This window comes from Pelmatolapia mariae, linkage group LG3_W (assembly GCF_036321145.2).
Source record: "Pelmatolapia mariae isolate MD_Pm_ZW linkage group LG3_W, Pm_UMD_F_2, whole genome shotgun sequence".
Classification (NCBI taxonomy): Eukaryota; Metazoa; Chordata; class Actinopteri; order Cichliformes; family Cichlidae; genus Pelmatolapia; species Pelmatolapia mariae.
In genome coordinates this window covers 92370561-92390694 of record NC_086229.1, presented here as the reverse complement: position 1 = coordinate 92390694, position 20134 = coordinate 92370561, and the positions used below count along the sequence as shown (strand labels likewise).

Genomic DNA, 20134 nt, shown 5'->3' with positions numbered 1-20134 from the left:
TAGCCAAGGAGCCCCTTTAAACTCTGCGTGTGCATGCTCTGTAATCGTTATGTAATCTTTGTCCTTCTGTTGCCAAAGGTGTGCAGTGACCGCAGATGCCAAAATGCCTCTTTTACTGAGTTAGAGACTTGCCTTGCACGCTGTCACAACAAAGGGGTAAGCATACAGACACACACACCAATATAAATGTATATATACACAATAGTCACACAGAGTCACACAACAAAACATGGTGTCAAAACAGATGCTTACTCTGGATGGCATTACCTTGGCCTCCAGTAACACTGTGAGAAGTCTTGGAATCAATTTTGATTGTCCTTCAGTGTGCATATGAATCACTGTCTTCTTCCATGTGTGTAACATCATAAAACTAAAAACATCCTGATGCTGAAAAACTAGTTTCTGCACTTCTAATAATTCATTATTATCATGCACTCCTAAAAGCTCCCTGAAAAGCCTTCAGTTTGATTTAAAAAAAATGCTGCAGTGAGAGTACTGACAGGGTCTAGAGAGAGAGCCTATATTTCACCCACACTGGCCCCCTGTTAAATTCAGTAAGATTAAAAATTCTTCTCCTGACTCTAGGTCTTGAATTATCAAGCCCCATTTTATCCTTGAGACCTCAAAGTACTATATCACTCCAATACAGTACTTCTCTGTGAGACCACTTGTTTACTTGTCGTTCCTAGGATATTTAAAAGTAGAATAGAATGGGAGGTGGCACCTTCAGTCTTTACAGGTTCTATTGTCGATTGGAAGGCAACGGCTCACCAGGGAGGAGGTCTATGGCACAATCATAGGGCCTGTGCAGAGGAAGAAATAATGTTTTATCTTTATTAAAAACCTCATGTAAGTCATGATATGCTAGTGGCACAGAGGATAAATCAGGCTTAGGCTCGGGTTCTGTCTGGGGCCAGGCAAAACAAACTCCAGCTCTGCACTCGCCCTTTTGACCAGTCAGTATGGGGGTTATGTCTTGCTAACCAAGGAGTCTTGGAAACAGAAAAGGTGACAAAGGTGACAGATTCCCTGTGATTGCCAGAGACTAGGTCCAAGTGGACAGATTCTGTCTGGTGTCTTATGGTTGCATAATGAAGGTGTTTGAAGGCGTTTGATAGATTCTGTTAGCGAGCATAGAGGTGAAAGGAGTCCAGGAGGGCAGGCAAATAGGTGACTGCAAGGTAGCTTAGTCCAGACTTGTCAAAAACAAAATCATTTGGAGGCCAAGTGGCCAGTGATTAGCAGACAATCTGGCAGAGAATGGAGGCTCGAGGTGGTATTTGTGTACCCATGCTTGATTGTAGCTTGGTGTGTATTGACCAGGGCAAAGTTTTTCCAATGCCCAGTTTTGCACATATGTTATGAGAATAACCCTAGTTGGCACAGCCTAGTTTGTGTTTTGAACTGCTCAGCAGCTTGTTCGAAGTGGATCCTGTCTCACCTGACAGAGTCTATTATATTAGGATTGAATTACTATTTGAAACAATATGAGTAACAAGAAAATGCAAGCATAGAGTCTCCTCCTTTAATCTCTTTCTCTTGTCTGTGTTTTCTTCCCTGCTGTCAGTGAAAATATTAGAAATTACCTGAAGTCAGGAATATTTAAAATATTCAATATGCAGTTTTTTCTCCAGTATGAACATTTCATAGTGTTGAGATAAATGCTCATATAAATAAATACAAGCACACAATGCCTTAATTCTTTGACTAATACACCTCCAGGTACTCACAAACATCCAAGCATGCACACAGTCACACACACAGACACATATACAAAGGGAGAGAAAGGGGTCATTTCTCTGAAGAAATTTATTTTGTGTGTATAATGTTCAGGTGTGTAACAGCAATGGGAACTGCCACTGTAATCAAGGCTGGGCACCACCCTTCTGCGAGAAGCCAGGACTCGGTGGCAGTGTGGACAGTGGGCCTGTCCAGTATGGCAGTGAGTATACAACATTAACTTATGCCTTAAAGAAAATGTTTTTTCACCTTCACTATATTTGAACATTTTTGGTGTGCTGGATGGTAAAAAGCATTATCGCCTGAAGAAACATGTTAAAGCACTTGAATGGATAGAGAAAATGAAGTTTTCAAAATAAAATGCCATGATCCTACAACACTGGGTGTTTCATCTGTTTGCTGTTTCCTTTCTTGATGGCTTCCTCTTATGTGCAGGGGTTGAGGGTAGCCTCCTTGAATGTGAATGGGTGCAGGGATGCAAATAAGAGAGCCTTATTAGCAGAAGTAATCAAGCAGAAGAGACTAGATATAGTCTTCAAGAAACACATACTGACAGTACAAATGAAGTAGACGGGTCTGTGGTGGGGAGGGCAGCAGTTTTTTAGCCATGGGACAAATTTTAGCGCAGGAGTTGCTATTTTATTTTCTCTTTCTCTAAATGCAAATATTACTTTCAGCATGGAGTAAAGGGCAGAGCCCATATGGTGAAAGCTGAAATAGAAGGTTTTATTTTTATTTTGATTGTCTATGCACCAAACTTAGGGTCTGAGCGTAAGGTTTTGTTTAAAACATTAAAAGAGAAATTAAGAGGTGCTGATCAAGGGGACTGTGTTGTATTGGGCGGGGACTGGAATTGTTGTCTTGACTTTACTTCAGATAGGACTGGGGGAGGAGCCGCATCTTCAGTCATCTTCTGCTTTATCAGATGTTCTACAAAAAATCAACTTGGTTGATGGGTGGAGGATGAAGCATCCTTCAACCACACAGTATACTAGGTTGAAAGTAACTGATGGCAGAGTTAGTTCAGTGAGATTAGCCAGGTTTTATGTGTCTTCTTTGTTTACTGCTTGAATTGTTAACTGTCAGTGTTTTCCTGTTATTTTTACAGATCGTCACTTAGTTTTAATGGAGCTGTTTCTATCTACCACCAGCAAATCCAAATCCTTTTGGCGATTTAATGTAAAATTATTGCATGATTGGATTTTCTGTGAAAATTTCAGTTTTTGGGAGGGATTACTGGAGATCAAGGAAGGATGATTTTAATTCCCAGATTTGGGTGTTTTGCAGCAGCAATATGGTTTTAATTTGACAGCCAATATCAAGAGAACTCTGCAGGAGTTAAAGAAGTGATAAAACATATAAAGAATGTCTCTGGTTCACAGTTAGATCAGCAGAATAATGACTGTTTAAATTCTAAAAGACAGGAGCTTAATCATTTTCTATATGAGAGAGCTAAAGGAGCTTTGGTTCGAGCATGCTTCACCAGACTCCAGGACATGTACGCCTCAACCACCTTTTTCTTTAATTTGGGGAAGTCTGTAGCCCAGAGAAAACAAATGGTGTGTCTTCGTCTTTCGAATGGAAAGATGATCACAGATCCAGCTGAGATGAGAAGGCATCCGGTGGACTTTTACACAGACTTGTTCAGGGCAGATAGCTGTGATGTAGACTCTGCTTCAGAACTTCTGCAGGGGCTTCCTCAGCTCAGTCCAGAGGATCGGGATGTCTTAAACATGGATATAACTTTGAATGAGCTGTCTGCTGCTGTATCTCAGATGGCTTCAGGCAAAGCTCTGGGAATAGATTGTTTACCGTCAGACTTTTTTAAGCACTTCTGGAGTCTTCTTGGTCTGGAACTTTTAGAAGTGTTTAAGGAATGTTTTAAAGAAGGGAAACTTCCAGCTTCCTGTAGGTGTGCAGTTATTGCTCTCATATCAAAAAAGGGAGATTTAACCCTTCTTAAAAACTGGAGACCAGTGGCCCTTCTATGTACAGATTATAAGATACTTTCCAAGGTCCTATCAGATGGTGCTGAAAATGGTCATGTAGCTGTTGATTGGTGTGGATCAATCTTATTGTATTCCAGATAGGTCTATGATAGATAATTTATTTTTAATGAGAGATGTATTTGGCGATCATGCTTTTCTTTTTTCCACCTAGAAGACCTTTGTTGTTGGGCAGGGGTTTCTGACATGGGTGAAGTTGTTGTATAACGACGCTTGCTGTGTTGTGAAGGTGGGAGGAGGGTTGAATTGCCCTGTGCCAGTTAGGAGAGGGATTAGGCAGGGTTGCCCTATCTCAGCCAGCTCTATAGCATTGCTATTGAGCCTTTTCTGTGCAGGTTGAGGAACAAGCTGAGGGGTTTCTCTTTGCCAGATCTACCCAGAGCACTCCTGTTATTGTGTCAGCATACGCTGATGATGTTAATGTTTTTATTAAGGATCAAGGTGATGTTCAGGAATTAAAGGAAATCTTGGTTTTATATGAAAAAGCTTCCTCAGCCAGGGTTAATTGGGAGAAGAGTGAGGCGTGTTTGGTGGGGCAGTGGAGTTTGGCATGTATTCCTAGACTCCCTGGGAATCTTAGATGGGGTCAAAGGGGTTTTAAAACTCTTGGGGTTTACTTGGGGAGTGATGACTTTGTGAAGCAGAACTGGAGAACAGTGGTAAACACTGGCAGGCGCGGAAGGTCGCCCAGACTCCTGACCCCAGACCTGGGATGGGGCCTTTTGAGGAGCCGCTGTTTTTTAATGCCTTTTTTCCAAGTACTGTGTTTTCTACTGCCACAATAAGGAGCAAGTTTGTGGAGACTGGTATTATCAATGGATTATACATGGAGCAATAGCCACAGACACAGAGCCCACCTGGATCCAAGCACTGGGGAGGGATGTCCTTTCTGTTCACAAAGGGAGACGCTGGAGCACTTAGTGGTTCGTTGTCTGCGGCTAGTGGGTTTATTTTCTTCTTTGCAGGGTGGGTGGAATCTCTGGGGGAGAAATTCTCTGTACCCTTGTTTGTTTTTGGTCCTAAGTATTCAGTGAAGAAAGTACGGACTCTGGTTCTGATTCATTTTTTGTTTGGTACAGCCAAGCTGTCAATATGGAAGACAAGGAAGAACCAGATGTTAGGTCAGGGTTGGACTGATGCTGTGCAGAGTTTAAAGGGATTGTTGGCATCGCGTCTGACAGTAGAGCATGATTTTTACTCGCTGACTAAAGATCTGGATTCCTTTACAACTATGTGGGGGATTGGACAGGTTTTGTGTTCCATATGAGCAGATGGGACACTTGTCCTTAATTTTTAAGTATATGTGTGTGTGTGAGCTGGGTTGGGGTTAGTACATGGTCAGTGCATGTTGATGTTGCTGATGATGTAGTAGCAACTTTGTGTTAGGTTTGACTTTTTCTTGGTTTTTCTTTTTAATGTGGTGTAAATAAAGTTGTGTTAAAAGTCAAAGTCTCTCACTCTCTCACTCTCTCTCTTTCTCTCTCATGTCCCTTTCTTTTTTCTATTCCTCCTCCTTTTTCTCCTGTCTTTCACAAGCCTGGGCTTCACCCGCTGCCTGCTACAGGTTAATACCCACTGTGATAATAAACAAAACAAAAAGACAAAAAAATATACATAACTTTATAGTTAACATTGTTTTTCCCTCTGACCCGCTGACAGGCTCAGAATATTCGATCACTAGAAGTAAACAGAAAATTTTGACATGGATGGCTCTTTTTCCTTGATACTTGTTGATCTAAAATAAAGTGTTTCAATTGCCATATAAATATACTAGTAAACACATTAGTGTGTATGTATATATGTGTTTGTGTGTGTCAACAGGTCAGGTGGGTCTGGTGGCTGGACTGTTGTTTGCCTTCTTGGTGGTCTTACCTGCAGTGCTGCTGGTCTTCTACTGCCACAGGATCAAGACTTCTTATTACCATAAGTGGCTTTCCCAAAGAAAAAAGAACACATGCAAGAAGTACTGTCTGTCTTTCCACTGTTTGTCTGTTTCTTAACACTACATTTTCTTGATACAACAAAAAGAGGAAAGCCTAGAATTTAAAAAAGTATCATTTTCATTTTGGGGTCTAGCAAGTAAAACTATATAATATGCGCTGGTGTATTGTGATGCTTTTTTGTCCTTTATTCAAACTTTATTCAAGTGCAAATTAGAAACCTTGCAAGGTTTACTACCAGTCAAAAATTTTAGAACACCCCAATTTTTTTCAGTTATTTATTGCAGTTTAAATCATTCAAGTCCAATGAATAGCTGAAATGCTACAAAGGTAAGTGGTAAACTGCCAGGCAAGGTAACTCAAAACTGAAAAATAATGTACATTTTAGAATGATAGAAAAATGCCTTTTTTCAGGGAACACAAAATGGGTTAACAATTTAAAGCAGTTAAAGCAGTGGAGGTTGATTGAGCGTTAAAAGCTGGTACTACTAATTCCTACAGGTGTTCCAACTTTTCTGGATTACTTCCAACCCCCTCTGTCTGCATAAAAGCAGTGTTGGAACACACTGTGGTTTCTTTCACCATCAAAAGGCACTCAGAAACAAACTGACAGGAAGAGATCTCCAGACCCAAAACCACAAATGAATCAGAGGACAGGTTTCTGAGAGTTAACAGCTTGCATAATAGGTGGCTCACAGGAAAACAGCTTCAAGTACACTTTAATAGTGGTCTTCAAGCTGTAGGTTTGACAGGACCAGTTGCAGCAAGAAAGCCATTGCTAAGGCATCAGAATAAGACAAAGAGGCTTGCCTCAGCCATGGAACACTGCAATTAGACTACTGAAGACCAGAGTATAATGGGCTGATGAATCAAAATTTGAAATCTTCGATTCATCACGCAGGATCTTTGTACACCGACGAGTAGGGTGATTCCAAAGTGTGTGGCATCAACTGTCAAACATGGAGGAGGAAGTGTGATGATTTGGGCTGTTTTGCTGATCCAGGGTCGGTGACTTGTACAGAATGAGAGGTACCCTGAACCAAAATGGTGCCAGTAAACCATTTTAATATGATTTGTTGATTGGTTCGCCTCTGTCTTTGTAACAGACCATAGTGCTGCCCCCTCCATTGGCGTACTTACCAATCGCTAATCTCTCACTTGTAAGCTGAAGGTTGTCAGTGTGATACAGCATGGGGCATTTTTAACAATGAGGGGGTTTTTTTTCTCTCTTTTTGTTTCTCAGTATGAACAAACAGTAAAGGTATCACAAACACAAACAGAAATTCCATAGACTGGTTAGAACAAATTATTTATAAGATGGTAGCTTAGTAAAAGAACCATCTCACTCAGTTAGACTTATCTAATCACTGGATGAAAGCATTTGTTTAATTTCATTTCCACTAACATCAGCTGGATAAGAAGTTTCGTGTTCAGTTCTAGTTTTCTTATTTCTCAATTTGGGCCATAAAACCAGAATGTCAGAATGCGTGAAGTGATGAAGCTGTACATCTTCCATGCAACAGGCTCTTGTTTATTTTTTTGTCTTTCTGTGCTCAGGATGGAGGGATCAGCAGATAAACGAAAGAATGGCCATCTTAATCCTGCTTTTCACCTGAAAGTTGTAGGACCAGTCAACAAAGTTAATGGCCACAAGGGGGTGAGTGATATGTGTTTCTAGTGTGTTGCAAAAGAAAGGGAATGAGGAAATGGGAGTAGGGTGATGACTGTTTTTCTGTGAATGAATAACTTAGTGTCCATGAGGTTAACCTTTATACTGAATTAAATATTCAATATATATTCAAATATCCTATGTCTTAATATCAGCCTAGAGTTAACAGTTTAATATCTGACTTATAAGATACAAAATGCACACATGCACTACACACATAACGAATGTTGGTATCTCAGAGTTTTTACCCCTCAGCCATAAATGGCCGATGGGGTTTTGGCATCACCCTGTCAGGTTGGTGGGTGAACAGGCGGCATGAACGCCCAAGTTTGTGAATGTGGTAATGAGGTGGTATAGGAGTTTTAAAAAGGAAAGTGGAGGAGGAGACTCCCTTACTGATACAGAGTGAGTAGAAGATTGATGATGAAAGCTTCCACTGCATGGATTTCATTTTGTTATGTTTTATGTTGCTTTTATCTAGCTTTAGTTTCTGTGAGGAAATACTAACACAAAAATGTATACAAAAAATACTTTAAAATGTTGAAATGGTAAAATTACATGAGAGATGTGAAGAAGAACTTCAAAGGTGAGTAAATAAAGAGGATGGTGGCATTATTCATCACCAAAAGAGATGGAGCTACAAAGAACATTTCAAAAAGGACTGCATTAATGAAAAAGAAGCAAGAAAATAAAAATGAAAATAATTTTTTTCAAACGTGTGTTTGGTTTGTTACTAAAATTACTACATTTTTTAATGTTGCAAACTTTTCAATTTCTTTCCAATAATACCAGTAATACCAGTGACTAAAAACAAAAGCAGTTTTTACCTCTGAAAGGCTAAAAACATTAGCATGGAGTGTATAAATTAAACCAAAGAGTCATAAGCCAAATATCAATTACATATAGGGCACCAGTGAGTGCATAAAACAATATATAAATAAAAATAATATGCAAAAAAGCAGCTAGTAAATTATAAGATAATAAGATTAAAAAAAACCTCCTGAATCATGGGACTAATTTTGCAGCAAAATGGTAGATATCAGTTAGTGATCCAAATTTTAATTTAAGATTATTGGAATTATGTTTCCAGAGGGTATTAGAGTGTTTCTAGAACTACGAATTAACGAGTGGCAGTAGACAGAAATAAAAATATCAATTGAGAATATAAGTCTAAGATTTTAAGAAAAAAATAAAGTTCAACTTTGGTTTTTCTGTGCTTTACTATTCACGGCACATCAAAGTACAGACAATGTTAATACAATCAAAACTGCCAAACAAAATTATTTTTAGCTTGTTTTCCCAATAATACACAGAATTAATATTACCTGAGAAAGAAGAAGGTACAGATGTGTGTACTTTCATGGAGAAGTTTATAGCGGACATTTTGAAAATCCCCCCCCTCCTGTCCTTGAGAGAGCGCACAGGATAACCACAAGTCGAAGTTCTATTGCAAACCGATCGAGAACTTTCATAATTAAGTGCTTAAGTTACAGAGATCGTGGAAGGCAAAGAAAATGTTGACAGGCAAATTAGTATACATGGAATTATTGATGCTATAAAGTCTCTAAATGCTGGTAAAACAGCTGGCCCAGACAGATTGCGAATTGACCTTTACAAATAATTTAAAGATAAATTAGCACAGCCTCTCTTAGATATGTATATAGACTGTTTTAATACTGGTAATCTTACTGCCTCATTGAGGGAGTCCTTGATAATACTGCTTCCTAAACCTGGAAAACTAACAAATGTGAAAATATGCGTCCTATAAGCTTAATCAATACAGATAATAAAATTCTCTGTAAAATTCTCTCCAAAAGATTAGAAAATGTTTTTCCAGTTATTATAGGAGATGATCAAAATGGATTTGTTAAATATAGGCAGGGTTTTATTAATGTAAGACGAGTCCTAAACGTTCTTCATAATCAAAGTAAACAGGAAGATACAGCCATTCTCTCGCTCGACGCGGAGAAGGATTTTGATAGAATCGAACAGCTTTATCTCTTTGATGTCATTGTTAGATTTGGGTTTGGTAAATCTTTTTTTGCATTGGATCAAGCTACTACACTGTTATTCTGTTGCTCAGGTTATGACTAATGAGATCATTTCTGAACCATTTGACATTAAAAGAGGATGCCCGCAGGGTTCTCCATTATCTCCACTTTTATTCCTTTTAGCTATTGAACCTTTGGCAATAGGTGTTAGAACCAGTGGACAAATACAAGGTGTTAAGATTGGTAGAAAGGAGCATAGAATCGCTTTCTTTGATGATGATGTCATATTATTATTAAAGCAACTAAAAATTTCTGTGCCTGCAGTAACGGATTTAATAGACCAGTTTGGGGCCTTCTCAGGGTATAAAGTAAATGTAACAAAATCATCATTAATGTTACTTAAACAAGGATATAGTCAAAATGTAAGTCAGAATATATCTGGCTTTACTGTTAATTCTGAATTCACTTATCTAGGCATTAAAATAGTTCCTTCACTAAAAGATGTGGCCCTACTTAACTATAATACAATTCTACAGAAAATTTCCAAAGCTCTGGAGCGTTGTATAAGTTTACCATTATCTATTATTGGAATGATAAGTGTTCTTAAAATGAATGTATTACCTAAACTCTTGTATATGTTTCAGAATGTCCCACTGGCGGCTCCTACTGGATTGTTTACCAAAGTAGCATCATTAATCAGAGAGTTTATTTGGAACAAGCAGCGTCCCCGCATTTGCTTGTCTTTGTTGTATCTTCCCTTCGATACAAGGGGGTCGAAATGCCCCAATTTCTACTGGTACTATCTGGCTTTTAAACTAAGGACAATAATGTTTTATTTTTCATTCCAAAATACCCCTTCTTGGGTGGGGATGGAAGCAAATTCTCGTAAAATGCCATTAAACTTGTACTTATACTCTGCACAGCCAAAACAATTAAAGAAAGAAACAAATAATCCTATAGTCTGAAATATGATTGAAGTTTGGTTTACAATAAAAGAAATGGTGAATATTAAGAATAATCTCTCTCAGTATAGTCCTATTTGGAGAAATGCTTTATTTGTACCAGGAAATTTGGATGCAGGGTTCCAGGGTTGGGCAGAAAAAGGTGTTAGGGAAGTGGGTGATCTTTTTTGTGATGGAATAATGGTTTAATTTGAGGATTTAGTCTCAAAATTTCAAATCCCCAAAAAACATTTCTCTAAGTACAGATTAGATTACAGATTAGAAGCTCCATTTCTTCCATGCAAAATCAGTCTCTTAACGTTCCCCAGTTAACTAATTTAGAGGAGTTAATGGTGAAAAAATGTTGTAACAAAGGCTTAATTTCAACATTCTATAACTAGATTGTCTCTGCCTCTCCAGAAACATCAGCTTCTAAGTTAGAATCTTGGAGAAATGACCTAAATATTAATATTTCTGAGGAGACATGGAAGTCAATTTGCTTAGAATCACAAAAACAATCGATTAATAGTAACCTAAAGCTATTACAAAACAACTGGATCATGCAAACATATGTAACACTGGTGAAATTGAATAAATATAACTACAAAATTCCAGATACATGTTTTAAATGTGGAGAAGCCCATGGGATATCTTTCCACTGTATATGGGAATGCAGAATTGTCCGCGCATTTTGGCAGGAGATGATAACCAAAATAAACCAAATTTTAACTACAAAGATTGCTTTAGATGCAGAAATGTTGCTACTACATATTTATCCTAAAAATCTTAAACTAAGAGCCCATCAAATTAAGTTTATGGATTATTGTACATTACAGGCAAAACGTATAATTGCATTAAACTGGAAAAAATCAGATCCTCCTGCTATTGGTGCTTGGATAAATTCTTTGGCACAATGTATGGCAATTGAAAGGATAACATATTTTCTTAAAGACAAGTTAACATATTTTGATGATATTTGGAAGCCATTTAAAAACGTTATAAAAGAAGCAAATATCGGACAACTCCTGCAGGAGTGTGGATGAGGTGAAAAGTGTTTAGTTTGTGCTAGCTATTTCTATTTTGTTTTTGTCTTTTTCCTTCTTTTTGTTTCCTTCAATTGTATAAATGCCACATATTGTAATAATGTATGCATACTTCATGTGTTTTTATTTGATGTAGGTTTGGGAGAGAGCAGGGATGGGAGGTGAGGGGGGTAAAAGTGTTCTTACTACTGCTGCATATTACTGTGAAAACAAATCTTTGTATGCTGTTGCAAAACCAATAAAAATATTGTAAAAAAAAAAGAATTAGTATTACCATTATCATGAAAGTCATGAATTTAATCTGCACACTTTACTTACATGATGATATCTCATTATGTAGCAAATGCCTCTGACAGAAACATGTCCAGGGGCCCATTGGTGTGTGTATACACACACACACACACACACACACACACACACACACACACACACACACACACACTCATTCTCTAACCTCTGCTGGCTTTGAAATGGAATTTACATCGATCAATTATCGTCATCAAACAAGCAAAAACATATGTGTGTTGACTTATTTTGCATAAAAGTGTTTTCACAGATCCTAATTAATCTCCTCTGTAATTACTTTGCACTTTCATATGTCAGAGAAAGAGTCAGCTATGTGTATAGAAGGCATGTTGAAGAGTGGAGAAACAAGTGAGTCAGTTACACATATTAAAAAGCTTCTTCGAGTTTTATTTATAACTGTAGGTCTAAAGAAAAAGCAAAGAACCAAAAAATGTTACGAATTAATGTTAAGTCTATTATATCACTGTTGTTTTATGAATAAGATTCTCCTATTGGTAAAGTATGCATTCTTTCTCTTCATGATCAAAGTAGGAAATAAATGCCCATATGAGTTCTCTCCTGTTCTCTCTGTGAAATGATTTGAAGCTGTTTTTCTGTTAGGTTTGTTAACATTTGTTAACAAAAAAGCCTTGAAGTGACTGTTGTTGTGATTTGGTGCTATAGATATATGGAATTTAACTGAATTTCCTCTAATTGTAGATTTCTCACACCAGCAAAGAGGTCCCATCTCTTAGACCAGGCCCAAATGGCACCCACCCAGTCAACATAGTGCGACCTCTGAGACCTGCCTCATTTGCCAAGGGTGGTCCACGGTCTCTTCCAACTGGCAAGCATCCAGTAGCACCACCCAAATCCCCACCAACACCTCAGAGACTGAGCCCGCCAAAGAAACCTCTACCCCTTACTCCAGCACGATCTCCCCTGGTAAGGCCCTTTCTAGAGTGTAAGGAAAAAGTCAGGGCATATAAATTCAAAATAGTCTACAGAGGACAGGAGCTTTAGACAAGCAAAAATGCAAAATTACCTAGACAAGGGAAGGCATCCTAGACAGATGCCCAAATCACCTCAATTGCCTCCTTTCGATATGGAGAAGCAGCAGCTCTTTTCTGTAACCTTCTCAAATGACTGAATTCTTCACCCTCTCTCTAAGGGAGTGGCTAATCACCCTTTGGCGAGAGCTAATTTCTGCCGCATGTATCTGCAATCTCAATAAAAACTCCAGCAATGGAAGGAGCGGTGGGCTCTGTGCTTCATGACTGGTGTATTAACAGTAGAATTGTAGACCCTCACTGCTCACTGGACTTAAAAGCTTTGTCTATTCAGTACAGGCCCTTTTCTCGACCTCGGAAGCTAACAGTAGCCATAATTACCATTGTTTAGCAGAGAGAGCACCCAGAGGGCATCCATGTTGTTGCCGGCAACTTTAATAAGGCATGTTTGAAATCTGATAATACCTCCCACCCACTCCATGATGCGCTGGCTAGTCACAGGAGCACATTCAGTGGGACACTGAGATTACAAAAAAGCACCACTGAACGAAACAGGAAATCATTACATCATTACACCCTTTATTGCACACGCTCTTTTCTGCTCAGTAATATTCTTGTAAACATTCTTGATATTTATTTATAATCACCTCCGTCAATTCTTGATATTTATTACTGAGTGATTTGTATATGTTGTGCTATTTCTTAAATTTGTAAATATATATATATATATATATATATATATATATATATGAGAGAGAGAAGAGAGATCTTAGTGCTGTTCTAAGTGCAAGAGCTAATAGTGCTGTATTAAAGCATATTAAAAGAACAGAAAAGGGAAAAGTGCACAAGCAGCAGTGACTGAATGCAGCAAATTAATTGCCAAGAACTTGATTGGCCAGCCAACTTTTCTGATGTGAACTTTATTAGACCATATTTGGGGTATTTAGAGGAAGATAAAATACCCTACAGGGGAAATATAGATAACTGGTCACCTCCAATGCAATGCTGTGATTCATAGTAAAAAAAAAAAAAGCCCCAGTCAATTATTGAATATAATGAACATGCTTCTAATAAGTTATATTTTTATTGTAAAACCTTTTGATTGATCGAGAAAGTATTTGAAAAGTTCGAGATACTGGATTTCTCATTTTTATGAGCTACAAGCCTAGAAACACTTCACTGAATGTGTAAACAATGTACTTTATATAATGTTTACCTTTAGTCAGTAATTGTTTGATTTATAAGTGGATATAAGCTACCAACCTCCAAAAACATTTTGCATTTCACTGTTCAGTAATGTACATAAAGCTAATATCTTTCTTTTAGTTGGTGTCTGAGCTGCAGCCCACACCCCAATTCCCTCCTCAGAGGCCTCTCCCCTTGAGCCCTACCAGAGCAGTCTCCCCCCAAGTGAGTCCAGTCCAGACCTCACTCTCCAAAGCCCCTCCAGGCCTACTGGTCATGATGCCCTCAGCAGCAGGACCTAAACCTGTGGGCAAAGTCTCTGCCATCCCACCTTTGAGAGCTATCAGGTGGGTTAACACAATGATTCTGCAGAGTCACGTACAGTGGGGAAAATAATTATTTATTCATTTCTTTATAAGTGAGCAAACTTGCAATCAGCGGCTCAGTCTCTAATTTGTATCCAGTTTTATTTTATTGGAAAGACTGAATATCAACCAGAAAATTCTGCGAAGAAACAAATTACAAAAAAAGTTTTAAATTGATTTGCATGAAATAGGAAACTGAACTCCCATTGAACATTTTAAAAAAGCATTATAATTTTTTTCTGTAAAAATTTTTACAATAAAAACTTTGTAGGGGTTGTAGAGGGATCAAATCCCCCTACAACCCCAAAAATGTTTACAGAAAAACTTTAATGCTTTTTTAAAATGTTCAATGGGATTTCAGTAGGACGTATTTCCAAAGCAGATTTTCAGTTATTTGTACCAAAAGGACAGTGTCACTGAAATAGAATCCAATTAAAATGCAGTGTACTTGTGTGTGTGCACACCGATGTGCACATGTATGTTCATGGTAATAAAGGGACATTGTTGCTCTGTGACTGTTAGATTTCTGTGGAACTCTACACAACTCTATACAGGACTCAGTCCATCCAAATTTCATTTACTCACAGGACTAATTACGAGGATTGTTCTGCTTTGGCTCTGTAAATGAGACTTAATGACATTATGAAAAATATAGAATATATCTAGTCAAATTGTTTAAACACAATTTAGCTTCTGTTTCAGTTTTCATTCCTCATATGCAAGTTAGCACAGGGTCAACATTGCAATGAAAAGTATTTGACGAGCAGAAGACAAGTCATTCAGCAGTATAGTGCAGTAAATATAGTAAAAAATGTTAACCGACTAAATATATATATATCTAAATATATATACACACTTGTATTAACAGATAAAGAAATCTTAAATAGAAATGTGACTGTTGACATGTATTTGGGGGTGGGTGGGTGGGGGGTATTACAAATGGGATAAAGTGGCAGGATTGAGCAGCAGTGCAGACTGAGCAGTACACGATTTTAGAGTGGCAGTTGGTACAGTAATGCACGGAGTAAGGGTTTTCATTTTTATTTAAATACTAAGAAAAATTAATTTAAAGATCATCAGTTATACCACAATCTTTGTTTTTCTCTGCTCTTTTCAGACCGGTTCCAGGCACCAAAATAAACACAGCTTCACATCCACCATGAAAACGATCTTCTTCTGGCCTCTCCTCTCTGTTTTGAGGTGGCAGTAGCTGACAGCCTATTTGCACTAAAGAGACTTTGGCTGTTGAACCACAGAGATATCACAGAAGTTAGAAGAGAACAAAACACAAAACTGAAAATGGAGAGACAGAGGAGCAAACTAACTTAACCACAATGATTAAGTGGTCAAGTGGTTGTGCAAATAGGCCTTGCAGACTAACACAAGTGTAATTGTTGGGGGATGGTCAAATTTACCCAGTTAATTTTTAGGGTTTTGTTTTGTTTTTGCTAATGTCCGTCTATAAAAATGCATTTTGTACTGACTTATGTTTTGTTTACAGTTTGTTTTGTGTCACATGGTATGATTTATTATATCCACCAAAGAGATCTCATCATTCCTGAGGTGTCCTGAAAGCTTGAAAATAAGTTGAAAAATAGTTTACTATGAGTCACCTCATCTATACTTTTAGGTTTTCTAATTTATTCTATCATAAGAGCAATGTTTGAGGTCTAAATTCAGAAATACTGGCACATGAGTTGATAGGAAAGCTAATGACACAGCAGCTTTTTATCAACACTGTTTACATGCTGGAGGGGTAGATGAGGCCTGCAGGACACACATGGGTGGTTTTTCTTGATTTAAATTTGTTTTCCTATCATAAAATTACATAAAATATTTTTTACAAAACTATCAAGGTTTATTTTTCTCCTTTTTTTTAACTTTCATGAATCTAAAATAAAGATTTTGTGGAACTATTACAAAGGATTTTTCTCTCTTTTGTCTGCTTGTAAGATCTGTTTCACGAATTCCCATGGCCCTCACACTTATGCAGAGACAAAATCTACTTCTGTTTAAGCCTAATCCAAATATTGTGTAGATGGCTTTTATACTACCCCTATCTGTATATAATCTGCTCCTATTGCACTTACTTCTCTTGCACTTCTGATTAGATGCAAATTGTATTTCGTTACCCTGTATTTATACATGTGTAATGACAATAAAGTTGAATCCTAATCCTAAAGATCAGAGCTTAGTAAACAGGAAAGTTGGTTGTTTTCCTATTGTGGTAGACTGTTAACACTGAGGTCTTTTGTCACATCCTGAGATGTGTAACCATGCCAAAGTTCAACAAAAGAAAATACAATGTAGTGTTTCTCATGTTTACACATTTCTCATTGGATCAGGTAATTATTATAAACTGCTGATGGCAGTCAGGTGTCATTTAGGCTTAGCAGCAGAAGAGGACATAGCAAGATGACATATTTATAACCACTGCTGTCAAAGCTTTATTTCAGGAAAATTTAATAGAATCCCATTGAAAAAGTGTATGAATACAGAGTTTTATATCTCAGGGTAAGGTCTTTGGCTAGTCCACTGAGCTCCAGTCTTTTGAGAAGTATTAGTAGTAGGGTCTACTTAAAAAGGATATGTATAGAAAAATATAGGTATAAGACAATATCAAGGACAGGATTATGAAGATGTCAGCGTTTGAGCTTGAAGAGCATCATAGAATGTTAGAATAGTCATGAAGAAAAGATGTGGGTTTGAATCTCAGGTTACTATGAATAAAAATTAAAATCAATCAAAAATTTCAAAGTTAAATCAAAAGTAATTTATATTATTTCAGACTTTCTTTCAAATCAAGTTCAAAGTACCAGTGACATTAGCTTTGAGGAAAAAACAGTTGAAGAAATGTAAATGTATCTATTGCAGTGAGTCTGCCAATATGGTAGAGTGGATTGCAGCCAGGTGATGTTGTGGTGAGGATTAGGGGCCATCCTGCAGGTGGAGGACGACCCATCCCCCTAAGTATTTTGGAACCTGGGTTGTCGGTGTTGTCTGCTGTGACGCATTAAGGTCCATCCACCTACTGTATGTGTCAAGTTTAATTTTTTTTTAACAAATAATAGGTTTTTTTAAGAAAAAGGTTATCAGTTGAATTTCAAATAAAAATAAATAGTTGGTTTTTTTTTACTTTTTTGCTGAATTCTATAGTATTTATGCATAAATGTTTGTCTGTGCCTTGTTTAAATAATTACAGCTATCTTTATTAAGTTGAACAACCTGATGTCACCAAGTCAATGCGTTTCTCGCTATTATAATGGTAAGAAACGCATGTATACATGCACTTGCAATGGGTTATAAGCAAACTTTCTCGACTAAAGAAAAACACTTCTTCATTTTGTGAATAATTAGAAGCGTTAATTAAGACTAATATAAATCTGCTTCCTCAGTCAAGGTATAAATCAGTACAAGGAAGGAAATTTTTGTTTACACAATGCTTGTACCCAGTTACACCTAATCAAAGGTGCTATATCCAAGCTCATATATGCACCAGGGGTCTAGTAGAGTGCATGTTTGGTGTTTGAAAGAGTCATTTTCAGTGCCTTCGGAATACACTTTGATTCATGCCAAGAAGATGCTGCGTTGTCATTATTGAAACAGCTGTTCTTCAAAACTACCTGAACCAGCATGGATGCCCCATACCCTCCAATACTAGACGATGACAATCCAGATGTACCTTCAATTCCAACAAACCACAGACAAGGACCTGAACATGTCATGGTCAAATTACTGCATTCTACACTGTATTTGTGTCTGGTATATTAAAGAATCATACAATATGATGTAATAAACATTTTTTATTCATTGCTGGTATATTGAGACCGATGCATCTCACTCTCCATCTTCATTTCTAATTCTACTTGGAGTATCTTCATTTTCACTTCATGCTCCTCCTTTAGATACTTCAACTTGTCTTAATGAAATTCAATAGCCAGCTTTCCATTCATTGTAAGTCTTCTGTTCCTGTGAGCAGTGCTGGCACACATAACTTCTGAGGAAGCTATGCCTTGCAACTCTGCAGTTCTGTCCATTTCACTACACACAAGAACAGTTCATATGATCAAATGAACACATTAAACGAGACAGCTGTTGATGAAAAACAATCTGAAATGAGAGAATAGCTAAATCAATGCACTAATACACTCAATTCAGGTGTGCATGATCCCTCATCTGAACTGTCTAGATGGCCATTATAGGATATGTTCTCCAAAGGTTGTTGGTTCTCTATTATTCCTGTCAGTAATTCACTCAACTGCTCAGTGTCCTTATTTGCAGGTCCTCCACCAGTCTTAAACCTCTCTCTTCAGGTTTCTGCAACCGTCTTTTTTACATTTTTTTTATATTCGTCCACAAAACTTGTATAAGTAAATGAAAACCCATTAACATCACATAACAGTAACAGAAGTAGGGCCGCTAACACGGTTACATAAAGTTAACAATCCTTACCTAAAGTTGGTGAATTACCCTGTAAAAGTTTGTTCATTTGCACTAAACTCATTACAGATGGATTGCCATGAAAAAGAAAGTGATTCATCTCTGATAATATTTAATATTATCATCAGTTTCTCATAATGTTAAAATCAGCTGGAGATGCACTCCTTTTCCAAAAAAGCTGGGGCACAGTAAAATGGAGATAAAAACCAAATGCAATTCACAGTGAACAACACATCATGAAGCTTTAATTAGAAGCAAAACCGAGACTGTAGAATGTAATCCCGTCTGATTTCAGAATCCCTTTTCTATTTGGAGTAACCATGTTCAGACCTCATCTGATCCTATAGCTAAAATTTGTTCAGATTAAACTCTAAAGAAAGTCTTTGTGGCAACAAGAACAGGAATATTTTCAAACAGGTATGCACAGGTGAGCTCAGCTGTGATTAATGGCAAGTACTCTGCATGGCTGTGGGTGTGCATGACTCATATTTAATTTACGCACACTCCAAATAAAATAAAGATGGCAACCCATTTCCATGTAGAATCCTTTAATGTCATAGTTTTTTCTGAAACGTTTGAAAACAAGGCCCTGTTGAACAAAGCAGAGCTAACTAAATAATAAAACAGCTTTATATGGCATAGTTTGGTGGTGGACTATCAAAATAAATGAATCATAAATAATAAATCCCTGATAGCTGGACTGAAGAATGTCCTCCATGAGGAGGCTGAACAAAACAACAGGTTTTATTCTACGTGCTTTTTTTGCCAGGTGATCATTTTACAGCTGTGTACACAAATTACTTCATTTAGCCTCCAGATGATATTACTGGTTTATCCTCATGTAAGACAAGCACAGTAACTCTTTGCTTTATTTTTAGCAACCTCTAAAACCACATTCTTTTTTTTTTTTCTTTCAAAAGTCTTTTTATTAAACAAAGGTTTCAATATAATGTATACAAAAAAATGCTTCAGAATTTTCCAAAATTTCAATCTTGTTTCCACCCTAACCCTTAAAACAACAAATAGTTGGCAGCCTGCGGCCCAACAAAACAAAAACAAAAGAACAAACAAAAACGAAAAACAACAAATAGACTCATATAAGAGAAAAAAAAAAAAAGGGGGGGGGGGGGGGGGTTTCCTTGGACTACTCAGTAACAATAGTTGAGGGCCTTTCAAAAAAGTCCAGAAAGGGAGACCACAGTTTATAAAATTTATTTTTAGACCCTCGAACTGTATATCTAATTTTTTCTAAATCCATACAGGACATTACATCTTTTAGCCATTGTGTGTGTGAAGGGGGAGAAGAGTCTTTCCATTTCAGCAATATAGCTCGCCTGGCCAGCAGTAATGAAAAGTTTAATATTCTGAGTCTGAAGTTGGACAGATTCAAATTCTGGACCGCACCAAATATAGCACAGAGTGGCTCTAGTTCAATTTGATGCTGCAGGACTTCAGACATCGTATGGAAAACAGATTTCCAAAAGGTAGACAACGAAGGACAGGACCAGTACATATGAAA

At 37.4% G+C, this 20134-nt stretch overlaps 1 protein-coding gene across 2 annotated transcripts in view; it reads left to right on the top strand.

The window, feature by feature from the left end:
* The window catches only part of adam19a (ADAM metallopeptidase domain 19a), an 83858-nt gene extending 67554 nt beyond the window's left edge, over positions 1-16304 (top strand). For both annotated transcript variants that reach the window (XM_063470335.1, XM_063470336.1), the window contains 7 exons: positions 79-156; positions 1834-1942; positions 5568-5709; positions 7244-7343; positions 12336-12560; positions 13952-14157; positions 15293-16304. In XM_063470335.1, coding sequence (XP_063326405.1) covers positions 79-156; positions 1834-1942; positions 5568-5709; positions 7244-7343; positions 12336-12560; positions 13952-14157; positions 15293-15338 — 906 coding nt within the window. In that variant the 3' untranslated portion in view covers positions 15339-16304. The remainder of the gene's footprint in view (positions 1-78; positions 157-1833; positions 1943-5567; positions 5710-7243; positions 7344-12335; positions 12561-13951; positions 14158-15292) is intronic.
* Positions 16305-20134: the final 3830 nt, after the last annotated feature.